The sequence below is a fragment of the Calidris pugnax genome, unplaced genomic scaffold, assembly GCF_001431845.1.
Source record: "Calidris pugnax isolate Ruff unplaced genomic scaffold, ASM143184v1 scaffold95, whole genome shotgun sequence".
NCBI classification, from domain to species: domain Eukaryota; kingdom Metazoa; phylum Chordata; class Aves; order Charadriiformes; family Scolopacidae; genus Calidris; species Calidris pugnax.
Genome location: NW_015090885.1, coordinates 6,952,109 through 6,969,972, shown reverse-complemented (window position 1 = coordinate 6,969,972; position 17,864 = coordinate 6,952,109). Strand labels below are relative to the sequence as shown.

At 36.8% G+C, this 17,864-nt stretch overlaps 1 protein-coding gene across 7 annotated transcripts in view; it reads right to left on the bottom strand.

Moving 5' to 3' along the window:
* Nucleotides 1-17,864, bottom strand: part of DCAF6 (DDB1 and CUL4 associated factor 6) — an 86,810-nt gene that overhangs the window by 68,621 nt on the left and 325 nt on the right. For all 7 annotated transcript variants that reach the window (XM_014947266.1, XM_014947268.1, XM_014947267.1 and 4 more), the window contains exon 2: nucleotides 4,582-4,643. In XM_014947266.1, the coding sequence (XP_014802752.1) occupies nucleotides 4,582-4,643 (62 nt within the window). The remainder of the gene's footprint in view (nucleotides 1-4,581; nucleotides 4,644-17,864) is intronic.

Genomic DNA, 17,864 nt, shown 5'->3' with positions numbered 1-17,864 from the left:
ACATATTCATCAAAGAAAAATGAAAAATTATCAGAAACAAAGATGCAACCTTCACCTCCACCTGTCCATTAAAGTGTGATGTATTCTCTAGAATACCCTTCAAGTACTGTCTGCTTGCCCTGTCTCAACTTTCCTCAAAAATCAGTACTTGCCAATCTCAGGGCCATGTTACCAGCTTCAACTGAGCATTGGTATGACCTTGCATGGCTACTCCTACGATTTTATAACCCTGATTGTCAATCACCAAGAACCATGCATTCAACTAGCCTCCAGATCCATCTATCATTGACATAACTAGTCCTGACAATGACTGTACTTGAAAAATGTTGTCAAACATAGCACTAACACAAAACCCAAGAATGTTCATTTTAATCTGCATTTCCTTTCAGGCAGAAAAATACTACTCATTGCCCTAAAGAAACCAAAAATACAAATAGAAGGATACAAGAATAGAAACAAGAACAAAACAATGAAAAAAACAAGGAAGCTGCCAAAAAATTTAAAAAATACGATGTGAGAAAGAAAAGCTAGCAGAAAAATTAAACAAATTGAGGGGGGTCAGGATGTGTACGTATGTGTTCAAAACAAAATCTGAAGGACAGGAAAGCAGAGAAAACATTGAAGATGCAAAGGGGAGACATGATTATCTACATTGCAGCATCACAAGCCTACCCAAGACATCAGTCATTCTCCTTCTAAATTCCAGTTTCATTGCACTGATTGTCTCAGCGTTAAGCAATTTTAATGCACCCTGCCCAGGCCAAAGGTGGTTCAGAAAAAAATCCTGAAGTGAGATGACATAACCAAATGTGTCCAGAGGTTTATAACTAAACAAGCTTTTTATTCTGTACCACATTCTCAACACTACTATCAAAAAAATAAGTTTAAAATAACAAAGTCTTTCAGTGAAATGAGCTTGAATTTTTTTTTTCCAGAGAACACCAACTTTCCAGTAAGTGATCAATGCACAACATTTCTCAGTGTCCAATAAAAGCTACTAACAGTGAATAACCCCAATAAATATGCAAAAGGATCACTAAAAATAGATGCTCAATATGAGCTGATGAAAAATAATTCTTATGTCTCATTCCACGGTAGCAAACCAACTACTAAAACATATTGCAAAATGAGGGCTAGCGAGAAAATTGGTTTGTCTTTCAAAACTGTGCAGAAAAGCCATGTATCTCCTAACCTTCACAGCCACCTACAACCCAACTAAAAGCCTAATGTAACAGTTACTACACTAAGGGTTTGAAATTATTGGAAAAAGGTGTTAGAGCCAAAAAAAAAGGATGCATCGAACACAAATGACAGACAATTGCTACCAAGATGAGAAGAGTCAAAGGGTGTGTAATTAGCTTTTTTCTATTAAGTATTCCACATTATCAACTTTATCTAATTTTATTTGCCACTCAACTAGCTTTGAAAGGAAGCAGCAAGCACTTTTGATTCATTAACTACATAATAAAAAATAAATTTACTATCTCTGTGTTTTCCTCAAAGACAACGTAGGAGGCAGTACAGCCAATCCTTAAAATACTGAAAAAGCAAAGTTCTCATGTCCACGCAACGTAACAGTACAATTAACTCTTTTGTGAACAGGATAGATTAACAGAATACAAGAAATAGAAGAAAGGAAATAAAAATGACTGTAGATATCCAGAATATCAGAAAGACCTCACAAGCAAGAAAGGGGGTGAAAAAGGCACTACTTTTCATCTGTGGTGGAAAAGGTAAAAACTAAACATTCTAACAATTTGCAAACAAACTTCCTGTACTAATTTAAGCATAGCTTTGAGGACTACATCTAAAAATTACTTTCTCAAAAGTGCCACCCTGAAGGAGATGTATGTCACACAGGATGTTTTTTTGTTACTGAACTGAATGTCTATACATAGGAATGAGAAATTACTCCTCCAGGTAATTATCTTTCGTTTATTTTAAAATGTAGTTTTTGCGCATGTCAAATGCTCCATCTACCTATGCATTCTGCAGTTCTACCTTCCTCAGCTTTCACAGGACCAGAACTGAAAGAAAATAAGTAATATTTTTACTTCAATATGGTTTAGAGTTGCTTTCTCCTCTACTTTCCCCACGCTTCATCACCGATGGTCCAAATTGATTCTCTTTCAATGTTTGTCCTCTGGATTTAGCCACTTCATACAGAAAGCATCCCATGTAATTTTTTATGTTTCCTCATCATCTTAAACACTCTTTAGAGTTACCACAGAAAATGGCAACTTCTGGCATACATATGACCTCACTGAATGTGAATCAATGTGAATCTTGCTGAAAGAGGCAAGTCATGCCCTGGAAGGATGATAAGGTTACAAGCAGACACCAATGATTCTGTAGACTAATTCAATTACTTCACATACCACTGGCTAGAAACTGTGTCTTCAAACAAAGTGGAAAATTGCACTATTTCAAAGACAATGCTACCTAAACTCTGAGATGAAAATACATGTATCTCAAACAAAAAGGTGCTATGATAATATTAGTGCTACAAGAGCATGTATACCTGAAATAATTCATAGAACTATCCTCTTCTTCAAAGATATTGTACCTAAATATGATTATACATAGTCATATTTCCCACAGGATCTCTCCTTTGCGTAACATAGATCAAATGGTAGGTAGGAAGTAGGACTCTACTTTTATCCTCAATTAGAAGAAAAAATTCTTGCCTTAAGTATGTTGTCCACCGTGTCCAATTACACAGCATGCTTTATATAGAAAATACAAGTCACAACTTTTTCCACAGAATGTAAATGTTTTAACAAATAAACCAACCAAAACCCCCAAACCAACCACTGCCCTCCAACGGCCCAAAAAACTGCAACTACCCCAAAAAATCCAAACTGTGATTTCATTTACTTTTATTTCAGATTTTTTTTAAGCAAGTAGTAAGAAATTGTACTGAATGGTTGTTAACCATAAAAGACTATTCCCTGAAAAGAAACACACAGTAAATGACTGAAGAACTCCTAACATGCCATTCTTTAAGGCTGGACAGTTCTGAGCAAATTTAATTTCTAAAGACATTTTTCAAATAGTAGCAGTATTTTAAACACCAGAATATAATGCTGTAAGTATGCAATTAGAACATTTTCCACTCAGTAAAACAATTAAGTTACGCCATATATTAAAACATACTTTAAAAGCTAACACAAAAAATTAAAAATGAATTTTCAAATACATATCCACCAGGTGGATCCAAGCAACACCAAACAGCCAACACCAAATTTGCAATTTCAGTTACATGACACAGTGGTAGTTAACTAAAATAATCAATCACTCCAATTTGATCAAGTAGTGAAGAAATACTGTATTCCTATCCCATGTCTTACAGGTGAAAATGGCTATTTTTAAAATAAAACAAAGAATAAAAAATATTTTAAAACTCCAACCAACTTCAGGAAAAGAAACTTGAAAAGTGTCATCTTAAACATATTTGAGGAGATAAAAAACTACTAGAAAAGAAATTCTACAGTAAAAATCACTGTTACAATCTTGAATACAAAACCTGAATCATAGAATGGTTTGGATTGGAAGAGACCTTACATTGTTATTCTTACAACAGTTCCTGAAATAAATGAGAAATAATTGCATTTGGTTTTTTAAGTCAACACCATCTGTACGAGAACATTAGACATACCATAGCAGTCAGTACAGCAAAACACAGTATCTGACTTTTTATATACTGCAATTCTAATCCTTGTCTTTCCTGGTCTTTCTAGTCTCTCAAAAATATACACAATTCAATATCATACTTCTGATCTCAAGCCAAAAGGCTAAATTTTATTAACACTTTTTCCTTAAAACTACTACCATGTTAGCAACAGCTTTTGAAACAAAAAAAATAAAGCATAAAATTTACACTAACATTTTTACTTTTTATAGCACATGTAGTATATCCTTTCACTTTTCAGGTATATTGTACAACAAAGACAATGCTTGCACAATCATGAACTTCTGCTCTATTCATCAAAGGTAATATAGTAATCTCTTTGCCCTTTACCTAGTTTACGTAAAATCTTTTATTTAAAAGAATATTGGACCACTTTCAGAAATTAAGTATTTTAAGTAGTAATATTTTAAGTTATGTTATTGCCTTTCAGGGGAGTCTTATTTTTGTTTTTATTGTCTCTTTAAATAAGCATGTAGCACTTGATCAACTGCTTTTTAGACATGGAGAATAAATCATTCAAAACACTAATACAGCTTTAAGTCAACAAAATATATCAACATAACACAGAACTACTAACGATTCCATTTAAAGGTTTAAGATGAGTTCTAACTGAAAAGATAATCATGCATTTTCCTGCCATAGAAGCTTAATTCATTCAGCAGTGAGATGCGGAATTAAGATATAAGAATGTTTTGCTTCAAAGGTAAAGTGTCAGATCTTTAAAAAGAAACAACTACCTAGAGAATTCAGATGTAGGTCTCAACAAGCGGAGTTTTCCAGCTCAGCTTTAATACATGGTATGTGCATTTTTAAGTTAAGGAACTATTACCGTGGCAACAAAATCACAATTTGACATCTTTTAACAAACAAAAAAGCAATAAATGACTTACACATCCATCATGCACATTCAAGGTTGCTTCAAGTTTTAATCTTTGGATGAATTCTCTTCTCCCTAGAAGAAAAATACTAATTACATATTTTTTTAAAACAGTAACACTGAAAAAGTAATTAAGACCCTGCTAATGGACACTACCAGGTAAAAGCCTGAACAATAAAAGAACGAGAATATAAATGTAAATCTTTAAACAATTCACATGGTTCTCATTTTACAAATCCTAAGACAAGCACCACATTTCCTAGCTCTTCTACCACTTTTAATAAGAGTGCAGAAATAGCAAAATGAACATTTCACAGGTTTAGAGGTTGATGCTTCCTCTAAAACTAATAGCTATAAAGCAGAAAATAACCCTGTGGTTAACTTAGCTGAAAGACACAAGTACAACATAGTTCAAGAAGTACAACCTTTTGTATAAGAATATAAAGAATAATGTGTTTAAGTCTCAAGTAGAACATAAACCATAGTAAGCAAAGAACTGGAAGTTGATCTTCCAAGCAGTATCCACAACTCTACATCTCTTAAACTAGAGAAAACCCGATTTGTTGAGTTCAAAATTGAGTTCAATTTTGTTATTACTGTTGCATTTTGAAAAATAACATTGAAGTCCAGTACCATTCCATATATATACACCAAAGGGATAAAACACAAAGGAAACTTTTGGAAAGGCAATGTGAAAGAAAGAGATGAAGGAGAAAGAAGAAATCTATAAATGCATATTGAGTAAGGCAAGGGCCCAGGAATTTTACGTACTTACTCCCTATACACAAGCTGACATACTACTACACTTAAAAACACTACTGTACTATACACATGAAGAGGGAAAAATAAAGTATATTGAAAACAAATGTGATCTCTTCCTGAACTAATGCTTAAACAAGTAGCTTCAACTCTCTTTTGAGTGACCCTGTTTTATGTAAACAGGTTATAATGAACCTTTTTTTTTTTTTTTACTTAAATCCTAAAAGCACTTAAACTCAAGGACCATTGTCTTTTTTGTCCTCTGTTTGTACACCTCAGAACAAAACTCCAGGTAAGAGCATTAGACTGTTAGACTAGACTGCATACAACATCAAGCCAAACGATGCCTTGCCACTCCCCTTTGGAGAATTGCCTAACTTTGGTGTTTGAGTGCATACACACAGCTCTAATCTCACTTCAGGGACCAATACCAAAAGACCACAACGTCCCCCACCTTCCCTGCTCACAACAGTTATGACACCATTTAGGTCACAATCCTTTGTTTAGGAATTGCTGGTCAGATGCTTTTGACATGGCTATTTTGGCAGAGGTACACGTACCTCTCTTTTGTAAGTGACTTAGTCAATGGTACTTCAGAACTGATGACAGCAGTAAAGTTTTATGCTTCAAGCATGTAAAACCTTCATAATTTAAAACAGTACTCCAGAATTTCCCACTGCAAAAGTACAGATCATTTCATGAAGGTCTAGCTTTATAGCACATTTGTGCTCTACAGAAATATAACTAAACTTTGATTCAAAGCCACACCACCATGGTATGAGACATTTAAAGACAACTTTTATTCAGAAAACCAGTAATAGATCCTGTTTGTCAAATGAACCCTCATTCAAGCTGGCTCCTTCCAAGGCCAAGTCCCTCAGCACTAGCTTGCTGTGACATTTGGAATGCCCTAGTTTAAAACTGAAATGGAGCCAGCATCTGTTCCCAATGCAGAGCACATGTTATCTTGCACTATAAGCACATTTAAAAACTACTCTTGATTTTCCAAGGCAGAGTTTACATATTTCTGAAGTCACTCCATGAAAAGATGGCAGGCCCAGTTCATTTGTATATGGATTATTTTGCTGGATTGACTACGTGAAGTTCTTCATAGTGATCTAGTATAACTTTCCATCCACATCTCAACATGTTGTTTTTCCTTAGCAAGTGACTTGGAATATTTTATTCAGCTAACAGAATTCTCCATATACCACTCAGTAAACAGGCCTATATACCAAATAAACTTTCATTTAGGTATGTTAAAATTCTTGGAGATTAATTAAAATCTTGAAAAAGACTTGTTACATAGGCTGACAGTAGCCTTATTTTATACTGAATCTGTGACACAGGAAACCAAAGCAATTTATTTAAGGAGAGAGTGAATCAGCAGTACTGCCAGAAACCAAATCCACTGGCGTGACCTCCGGGCCTTTAATCAAGGCCCTGCACTGTATTTCTTTTTTGGTTTGCACTACTGTATAAATACCAAAAAAAATGGTAAATCTTGGTTCTGTCAATGCTTAAAAGATTACCTTTCAAGTTACTATGAAAAACTACATCATTATGGTTGAAGTTCAACACAGATAACCCAAATTCTTCATTGCTCTTAATGATAAATCATCAAGACTGAAGGTCTGAATGCTACACAGAAAACACAAAATATTTTAATTACTATAAAGACACTTAGTTGCTATTTTAATACATAAGAGCTTTGCTACTACATACCCAGCATGAAACAATTTGGAGTTAATCAAGCTTGCACTCAAATCCTAAGACCCACTTCAGAATAAGCTTCACGTATTAACAAACGCAAAACTCTCACATATTAACAGTAAGACAGAAACTACTTAAGATAGGACACTATGCCCTGAATTATAATCCAGCAAGCCTGTAATATCTCCTGGTGAGTATACTAATAGAAAATTTGATCTCAAAAAAAGCATAAAACCAGATCTGCTGAAGTAAAAAAAAAAAAAAAAAAAAGGAGGAAGTTCAGCAATGTTATATATTTCATGGCAATTAATAAGCATTTTGAAAAAGAATCCTGTTTAAGCTTGCTTCTAACAAATCTGCAAGAGTAAGTTACCATAGGTAACAGCACAGAGAAGATTTGTTTGCATTAGTAACTATGTCTGTAATTAATTTTCAAACATATTTCAAATTCTAAAAGTAGTTCCGTCTAAGTATAAACTTCCATTGGGCTCCATCACTGGTAAGGCTATGAGCATTTGAGCTTTAAACCAATGTGTTTAATTTCTGTGATATCTACCATTTTTTATGCTTGAAAGATACTTAATACACAAAATTAAACTGTATTAATATCAACTTTTTAAGATTTTCTCAATGGCAAAAATGTGGCATAAAGTACAACTACCTGTCTTAGAGAAGGCATTTTATCTGTATATTTTAAGTACTAGCTTTTGAGCGAGTGTGCTGTACTGACTAGTAGTACGTGAATTTCATTCACAAGTACACCATATTCTGACAGCTATCCTGGCCCCGCTTACGCTGCCCACAGTAAATTTCTTCTGTGTTGTTCTTGCCAGAGATTGCAGATGAGTAGAAGACAAAATGAGTGTGGTTTTGTGACAGGAGAAAAAATACCACAGTTTTCAGGAATTTTGATATTCATTCAATCCTTTAAAGTAGTCCAATGATCCAATACAAACTATTCACTGAGATAAAAGGCACTTGAAATTTTTATATTATGTCACAAGTATTTCTAGAGAGCAGAGGATAAAAAGTCATGTAATAAAACAAAGGGAAGCTGCATCTATGTAAAAGACAACCAAAAGCAAACAGATAACACATACCACCCTACTCTTCTCAATACAAAACTATCTGAAATAGCTTAAGTGTGACTAGCTGGATGTATGATTAACTAAATGCAGAAGCATTCTCTCTTTTCTCCACCAGCACTAAAATATGTCTCCCAAGTAAACAATTTGAAATTCTAAACCAGATAAACATAAAACTGAAGAAACATCAAATCAAGAAAAATACATTTGAGCCCTGTTTTGTTCTCAAAGGAATCAAAGAAGGTTTCCATTAACTGAAGGCAAAAAGAAATATTATGCAGTGTTGCAAGTTGGAGTAAACTGCATTACTGTAGGTTTGAGCATGTCTTTGGAAATGCCTTTCTCCAACTGATGAAAAGTCTTCATCTGAAATAGTATGTGGAACAGTAATGCATATTGATTTTTTTTCTGTAAAAATGTTAACAACATAGTAACACAGAAAATTCTTACACCACTTTGGGAAATATATATCACATTAGGTACTCTGCTTTATTTTCTCAATTTATCTATGGAACACCCAAGGTTCATTAGGAGCTCTGCTTTTCGGCAAGAGCAGATGATGTCTAAGAAGCTGAAACAGGGGTATGACTCTACCTCCACGCAAAAGTTAAGATTGCTAGCAGCAGAACTGTGATCTTCTATCATCTCCAAGCTCTCAGACAAAATGAATACTGAGCACGGGAAATCACTAGCAGAAGGAAAGAAAGTTACTGGAATCTGCTCTTCAGAGAGAAGCACATTCCTAGCAGGAACATCCTCTTGAACTGAAGACAGGTGTGCCCTATCCTGCTGCCAGACCTTCCATTATCTTGGAGTGTCCATCAGAAGCTACTGCTTTTCAAATCAGCCAACGAGACTAATCACGTGAACATCCCCTAGCCCATTTTGAACAAAGGTTCTGGGGTAAATAATAGCCTACTATTTAAAGCTGTTTAAACTAACTCAATACATATTTTTAAACAGATTAGGAAGTGATTATATAGAAGCTCACCACAATATCTAGAGAGACATGTCTTCTAGCAAAAAAGCACAGCCTGCCTTTCCCACAAGGATGACTCAATGAAACTGAGAATTTGGACAGGGAGGAACTGAATTAAAGCATTTACAATTCCGCACACCTACCTAATTAAACATACCATTTAATCCTGAGTAGCATGGGAATTATACACTGCCATGTTTGGGGGAAGGTGCAAAATAGACATAGACAGACACACCATAACAGATACAGGTACATAACTCCATGAGATTACAAGTGGAAACGCTTGGAATTTGCCTGGGATCAGAATTTAAAGATAGATGACATCAGAAGTTGAGATAAAGTAGAAATCTGAGTCTTGGTAGTAGATGACTATTAAGTAACACTGTGACGTAAGTTGAATTATCACTGGGGATTTAAAAACAAATTTAAAAAGCCTAACTCTAAAAGTTACAATGTTTGTTGAATTGAATTGTATGTATTCATCCTAGATGACCAAAACACCCTGTCGTTTAGCTCAAGAGACTCCTTTTTTTATCGAAGACAGCGTTCAGGACACAGTGGTGTTTCTGAAATAAAAAGAAATTTAAAAGTAACCACATTTTTCCTCATTTCCTAGGAAAGGTAAATAATGGGAGCACACTACAATAATAACAACAACAAAGCCATGTAACCTAAATAAAGAGGGGGAGTTGGTTTAGTATAATAGCTTTCTATATTGATGAAGTTTCAGTTGTTCAATAGAGGTCGAACTACTAATGGTTGAATCACTAATGGTTCAGAACACATTCAGTTCACAGAGGAGGAAAAGATGGATCCTCATCTTCCTCATGATATCTGCTAAGTAGAGAGCAGCAGCATTAATGATGCATTCAATTTTCCTGAGGAAAGCCTGTAAATCCTTGAAGAACAAAATGATTAAAATAAGGGGATATTAAAATTCATTGAAGTGACTCAAATTCCATCTCACGATATTCACATTCAATATTTAATGATTCAACACATACAAAAGCATTTGGGACATATCTGAATCAGCAACTCGCTAAGCCCCAAAGACATGAAAACGCTGAGAGTCGCACTTAATCAGTGAAAAATCCAGCTGGCACACTTCATATCTGAACTGGTATTTTTCCTTACTGTTGGGACAGGACTAGTCTCAAGTGTCAACAAGTTCTTGATACATGATCAGTTAAATCCCACTAGACTATTTTGGGGACATTCAAGGATAGAAGATCGGGAATCACAAGCAAAGTCACAAGAACTCACAGTATGGCAAAGCAACAACTTAAAAGTGACTAAACACAGATATGCTTAATGGTCTAACCTAATGCAGTTAATGGAAGCAATCCAGCTGGAAGGCAGCTACAGGGGAAAAAAAATATTAAATAAATAAATAAAAGAAAGAGATCTAAAGTGATCTCCCACATTGCTGCCTCATCCTGAAATACAAATCCAGTACACGCAGTACATGACTTGTTTTTGCAGCGAGAGACAGCTTTCATGTATCCAAAGCTCATTATTACAAGATCAAGGTGCAACTTAACTATGAAGCTGTCTGAAACATTCAGTATCGAGACAGAGGCAGTTATTTACAAAGCAAATATATTCTTTGTACAAAGATTGTCTTTAAAAGCATACAATGTAAATTCAGTGAAATATTGCAATCAAAAATGAAAAGATATTTAAAGTGCACACAAATCTTTACAGTCTCCAGCTGTTTGCATGAGAAGATTGAGACTCCAAAGGATATAAAGGAAATACATTTGCATCCTAAGACTGAGTACAATTCAAATAATATAATTATACAAGCCTTGGGACTACAACATGCTTACATACACTCACACTTCTTGGCAACCTTTAACACATACAATTAATATTTCAGTGCACAGATGTTACACATAAGGTTAATCCCTTAAAAACAAAAAGTACAAGTACGTCTGCATAATTCAGCCCATGTCAAGCAAAGCTGACAAACTCCAGACAATTTAAAAAGCTTCTTGAATTTCTGAAAGACAAACTCGGCAATCTGAAATGGTTGTACCAATTTTTGATCATTTCCTCCTAGTTCCACTTCAGCTGGATGCACTTGTATACAATGCCAGAAATCCCTCTTCCATTAATGTTTTTATACTGTATGTCAAGATACAACAGCAGCACAGAAGCTAGCGATTTAGAAAATTAAAACATCAAAACTCTGTAAGTAGTTTTTTTTATAACAATATCTGATCTAGACAGTACTATAAAAGTAGAAAAAACAAGCTTCCCAAAAAACAAGCTTCAGGAAAGCAGTCCCACCAAAAAACATAATAATGTGAGAGTCTGTAAGGGTCCACAGTTTTCCACAAATTGATGTAAGTTCATAAAAAAACAGAAGTTGTACTCCTATCAGTCCCCAGCATCCTAAAAACTAACTGTGGAAATTATTCTTTTTTTTCAGGACAGAGTGACAGAAGGCACCAAGTGATCCCACATCCTGCATATATACTTATGCAGGCAAAAAATATACTTAAGTGATTGTCAACACTTTATCACTGAGTAGGAGCAAGATCAGACAACGCTGAGGAGACAGCAGCAGTAACACAAACCAAAACAATTAAACCACAAAACACACAAGGAAGATGTAATGGAGAGGTGAATAATATTGTTAACTACAAGCAAAGATTCTTGAGATAGTAGCAAAACAAGCAATCAAATTTACATAATATAGTGCTACATGGCTGAACCACTTGCAGGTCCAACTGGCTCCTGCGCCTCCACTTCCATAGCTCAGTCAGTCTACGAGTGAAATAATCCCAAAGATAACAGAAGGCTGATTAGACTGAAATGAAAATTAAGTATTCAGCACTCCTTAATCCTGCCTCCCAGCCCACGTCTCTTTCTGGTTTTCTGGTATGTAACAAATTACAACCAGCCAGCTTTTCTTTATTTTTTGCCTTGTCCAGATGATTCTGCTACACTATGTTTTTACTTTCCTTTACTGATAGCATGCTACTTTCTACAAATTATTCTATTAAAACATTTTAAATGGGTGTCTTTATTATCTCCGTTGATTCACTTGGAACTAGAAAAAAAAAATCATTAATCTTTGTGCTAGGATCATCCCTAACATTTTTTTAAAAGCTGTTTTACACATACGCATCGTGCCTTTCTATTCCTTGGTACTAATTTAAATGAGATAGCATCAGGCAATTCATTTCGACAGTCTCTCCATTAAATTCCTCCAAATTCAATTTGTTATCAACAGGTCTTGATGACACATTGCTCTTTCAATTGCCCATCTGTAATTTTTTTAAGGACTAGAGTCTTGCTTTTATTAACAGGGGAAAAAACCCACAACATATCTAATTTAAGGTAATACCTGATCACTGCCCTCTCTTATGTTTTTTACAATTAAAAAGTAACATTATTTTTCTGCAATGCTTATACATCTTAAGCTTTTCTATACAACCACTAAACATTCAATTACTATAGCTGCCTGACATATATTAGATTGAGCATGCTAAAGATGCTTGGTTTTGTTTCAAAGATGTATTTTCCTCTAATTCATTCGTTAAACGGTGAACTTCAACTCTGACTATTTCTATTAGTCGGAAAACATTACTAATGGGAAAAAAAAAAAAGGGGGGGGGGAGGAGGAGTTCAACTCTATCTTTCTTTAATCTTCACTTAGTCTAGTTTCACAAAGTATTCGGTGTGTGCTAGAAAATATCACCACAGAACTGGTTTTTTGTGCACACACCAAAGTGCAGTGGAAGATTCTGCATATCAGGAAGCTACACTGTTTGCATTAAAACAGCAATCATTTCTGTCCTCGTAATCAGACAACCAGGTAAATTGATAATGGTCCTTTTTCAAGCAGCAGTTGATTTGCTAGACTTGTAGAAGGAAAAACAACAAAAAATACCTCTACCAATTCTGGGGTTTAGCTGTGACAGATGAATGTTTTTAATTCATTCTGGCAAAGAAAATTAATGCCAGAGGTTTAGGACATGAAATCTAACAGTGCACCTGAAAATAACTAAACATCAAAAGTATTATGCAAAGAATTAAAGAAGAAAGGCTGATTAAATACTCTGTGACTATCTCCAAGTCTGCAAGAGCACCAACTACAAAGCTGGTAATTTTAAAGCTGTCTGACCCTTCTTACTCTGCATTATTTTCAAAGAGTAAGATCCCATGTCTTGAAATACAGCTGGAGCAAAAATTGGGGAAAAATAACACATCTCTCTAGTTGTTCTAACATTCACGTTTCCAGCTCTGCTGGTTTTTGCTTGTTTGATGGTCCAAGAAAAAGCAACAGAGAATGAACGTTCTCAGTATTTTATGGAATTAATTTCACTCTCATACCCTGGATGATGTATTTTAGGAAGAACTTTATGTTCAACAATAATACCCAACTCTCTCTATATTCAGCGAGCCATTAATAAAGTAATGAATGTATCGCCAGCAATATCAAAACTAATCAGCTGTCCATACACATAAGAGCTATCCTTGCCTACCCTGTTTTTAACCCTACCTATGAACAGGGCAATTAACCTACTTCAAAACTGTAATTAGTTTTGGTTTTATTATGGTTCATCTCAGTAAAGAGGAGGAGCTACTGACACCTGATTCGTTTATTAAGTTCTCCCATTTCCTACCTACATAATAATATATTTACAGTTCTCTTTTTAACAACAGCTGATGAAACTGCACAAAATCTCACCACAATGAACCTAACTACTGGTTTTCTTATCGTTTATTTATAAATTACAAACCTTTCCCAAATCTTAAAAACCAGGATGAGAAAAATATAGTATTAAGGTCACACCCTCACAAAAAATTGCCCTATGATATGAAGCAGTCTTTAAAGAAGAGAGAGGAGAACCTCAGGAGATAGAACTTGAATCTTTCCAGATTTCTTAGAGATAGTGTTGTGTAGTGCTAATACAATATGTGAAAAAGATGTCAGAGATTAGGGAGAAACACCTTATTTTGATTCCACTGTATCAAGCACCACAACTTTTGACAATCACCCTGAGCTAAGAAACGGAATCAGTTCCTTTCTACAAACTTCTTAAGACTAATAGATTTTCTCTGGATAACCTGCTATGCCAGTTAACAACACCACCAAAAGGCTTCAGTCTTCCTCCTGGCTAAACAGAGCCACCCTCAGCAGCATGACCCTTCACAGAAAAGCAAATAAACCCATCACACTAAATACTTTAGAGGAATTACAGACTCACTTTTTTCTTGCAAGAAACCCATTCTGCCATCTCTCTAGTCAAATTATTATATGCTATACTTCATCCACATAGAGGCCTTTATCGTGATGGCAATGAACACTTTACCTCCTATCAGATCATATGCTCATTAATCACTGAATTATTCTCACACGATACAAAACCGCAACAAAGATTTGGGGAGTCTTGGGAAAGTATCATGACTGAATAATTACAGTTGTGCGTTTCAAAGCAGAATTTAAATTGGACACTGCAGTTTACTATTAATGTTTTTCTGTGTAAAAAGCACTGTGATGTTTTTAACAACTGAAAGTAGTCTGAAACTCAGTTTCCATCCATGATCCAGCAGCAGGATTCTTCCCACTAGCACTAGGCTAAGAGGATGCTCAAATTCAAAGAAAAGAGCTTTACTGACGGCCTACCCTAGGCTTGGCTTTCTCTGGAGACTTCAGATACAAGCACTGTCTGAAATTGAGACTAACTAGCCCACAAATGCTGAAGAAAATGTAGCTAACAGATACACTAATAAGACCTACACTTTCCTTCTATCTTGACAGTGGGAATTCTTACCAAATGGCAACATCTGGAAGACACATCCCAGGTTCATATGTATTGCCCCATCTCCACAAGACTTTCCTCTAGAACCCAGTCCAGAACTGACTAGGTTTCATAGTAATTATTTAGCAATCTTGCAAAATCAGACAGAGTTTTGCAAGGACATAAATTCCAGGAGTGAACTATTGGCACGGGAAGGTACAGTATGATGCACAGATCCTTCCTGGAGCAGCTATTTTCAAAAGCTGAACGAGGCTATAAATAGAGCACCACTTGATTGCCAGTTCACATGAAACTAAAACACAGAGTAAATAGGAAACAGTAGTTAGTTCTCAGATGTCTTCCTTCAATACATAGTCACCTCCAACACTCCCCGTATTTTACATGGTAGCATAACATCACCATCCAAATGAATGGTTCACTCTATGCAGGTATCATTCATACACATCTTCTTTCCAACACACTGTGAACTGCATTGTTAGTTATGGACTTGCTATGAGATTTCTCTGATTTACTGGTTGAAAAAGAGCAGTAGACAATGAAGAGACATAACTGATTTTTTTGTACCAGTATCCATAGTTGTTTTGAAAAATTTACCAAAAAAGCCCCACTCAAACAAAACCCCCAAACAAACAAAAAAAGCACACAGGCAATGTCTTGAGTCTCCCAACACTATTACTGAGTAAAAATTTAATGCTTGACTTGCATTTGTTCTGTCCGTCAGACTGTTGAAACAGTATAAACAGTATAAATGGGATGAAGCCTTACTTCCTGTTCAGACTAGATCAGCAATGACCAACAATCAATCAGTCACCCATCTCTCTTCTCCGCCATCTCAATCTGTGTCCAAAAAACGAAGCTCCTACATACTGAACTGCTGAAGTCTGAAGGAGAAGAGACCCATATGTACACTAAACATAAAAAGGGATGGCAACAGGCCTGTCATCTGGTAAATCTGCACAGAAGCAATCACATCTGACTAACAGCAAAATTAGTGTGTCTATTAAGGCCACAAATGCCATTTTGAATACAAGCATGATGGCTCTACAATACAAGCACACCATGTACCAACTCCAAAATGTGATTCAAATTCCTTGCAGCACCTTACAGCCTTTTGTTAGAGGCAGAAGTCAGTAAGGACTGAGCAACTCTTAGTACCACCAGTGCAGATTTTATCATCAATTCAGTGGGAAGCCTGTCCCAGGTCCTATTTTCTCAAGGCTATAAAGCTACTGAACATGTTCAGGTTAAATGAAAAACAGTAAATATGAGACCTTAACCTGGTCACCAGATGGATTTTGTTTTTAACTAGAGTTATGCGCGTTTTATTGGAACCATGTCCAGAAGAGAGATCTTAATAAATTTGGAAGATTTCTACTTCAGCTGTCAGAGACACAATCATGTAAAAGGAAAAAAAAAAAAAAAACACCAACCAAAAAACCAAAACCAACCAAACAAAAAAACCCACACCAAAACAAACAAAAAATAAATCCAAACCAAACAAACAAAAAACAAACCCAAGTCTTCCACTGCTTCTTCAAAATCTACGCACTACTTAACATTGAGCTTCTTGGCTCCAATAGGAGCAGGAAAAAAAAAAAAAAAAGAAAAAAAAATCCTTAAATATACAATCAGAAGGATATCCATGCTTGATCACTTAAGGTTGGGACAGCCTCAGCTAAGACTTGGCTAAGCACAGCTGTCAGGGCATAACAAAAGTCACAAGCAGTTAGATCATTAGTTTTCAACCTTTTCTAATTTTACGTGCAGGTGAGCGGTATACACACATACACCCTCTCTACAACAGGTGGAAACCTACCGGGAACAGCCTTGCTTTTCTCAATTACCTTCCGTGGATTACCGAGCGCTCGGGGACCACAAACAGAAAACTACTCGGTAACGTGATACGCCACCTTAAATTCCAGCAGGAAACCAAATGAAAACCAATACTAACCACAGTCAGAAACGCCTAGGAGGTACCAAAAGATACACTTTTTACAATGCCGTGAATAAGTTCCCTCTCAAGTACTCGACGTTTCCGCTCAAAAGCGGGACTTATTTTGCCACACAAGCACAAAGGAATGTGTTTGCGACCAATAAGCCGCCTTCCCTGGAGAGCCAGCCACCCACCCCAAATCGGAGTGTCATTACGATATATGCCATAAAACCGCCACACCTCCAAAAACACGTGAATAAATATTAAAAAAAAAACAACAAAAACATTTTTGGGAAGGGGGAGGACGCAGAACGCGCGCGAGCTGCGCCATTTACAAAGAATATCAAGTTCTCCTACGCTAAAGAAACCCCTCCGAAGCCCCGTAAACTGAAACTAGCGCTATTTTTAACCGACGGCACTTAGAAAAGTGAAAATAACTCGCGGAGCGCTCGGAAGAGGCAGCAGCGAGAAGGCGAAGCGGAGCCGGAGAAGCCCCCCCCCCAGCCCCCGGTGGCCACGGAGCAGTTGTGAACACAAAGACACGCTAAAACAGCCGGCACCCAACACCTTCGGGGGGCTCAGCCCAGCAGCCTCCAGCTTCCAAAACCCAGCCAAACACCTAAAAGCGCGCACACACACACACACCGAGAACAATCTCGCCATCATCCCCGGCATTTCCGTGGAGATTTTTTTTTTCTCCCCCCGCCCTTAGCAATCTTTTAGAGGCTCAGCGACGGTAAATCCGGAGCCGGGGCATAAAACCGCGGCTCCCGGTCTATTTTGAGCCGCCGCCGCCGCCATCCGCCACCGCCCCGCCGCCCAGCTTCCCGGCTGGATCTTCCCCTCATGCAACAGTTCCTTCAGGGAGGGAGAGAGGGGCGACGGGCAACGGCTCCCCCGGCCCCCCGCGTCCTCAGGAACGTTCCCTGCGGACCCCCCCTCCCTCCCCGAGGGGGTGGAGGGCTCGAGGGGGAACCACGGGGAACTTCGGTGCGCGGGTGTGGAGCGGCGGCTAGAAGGGGGGGACCCAGCCCTACAGGTCTACACCTC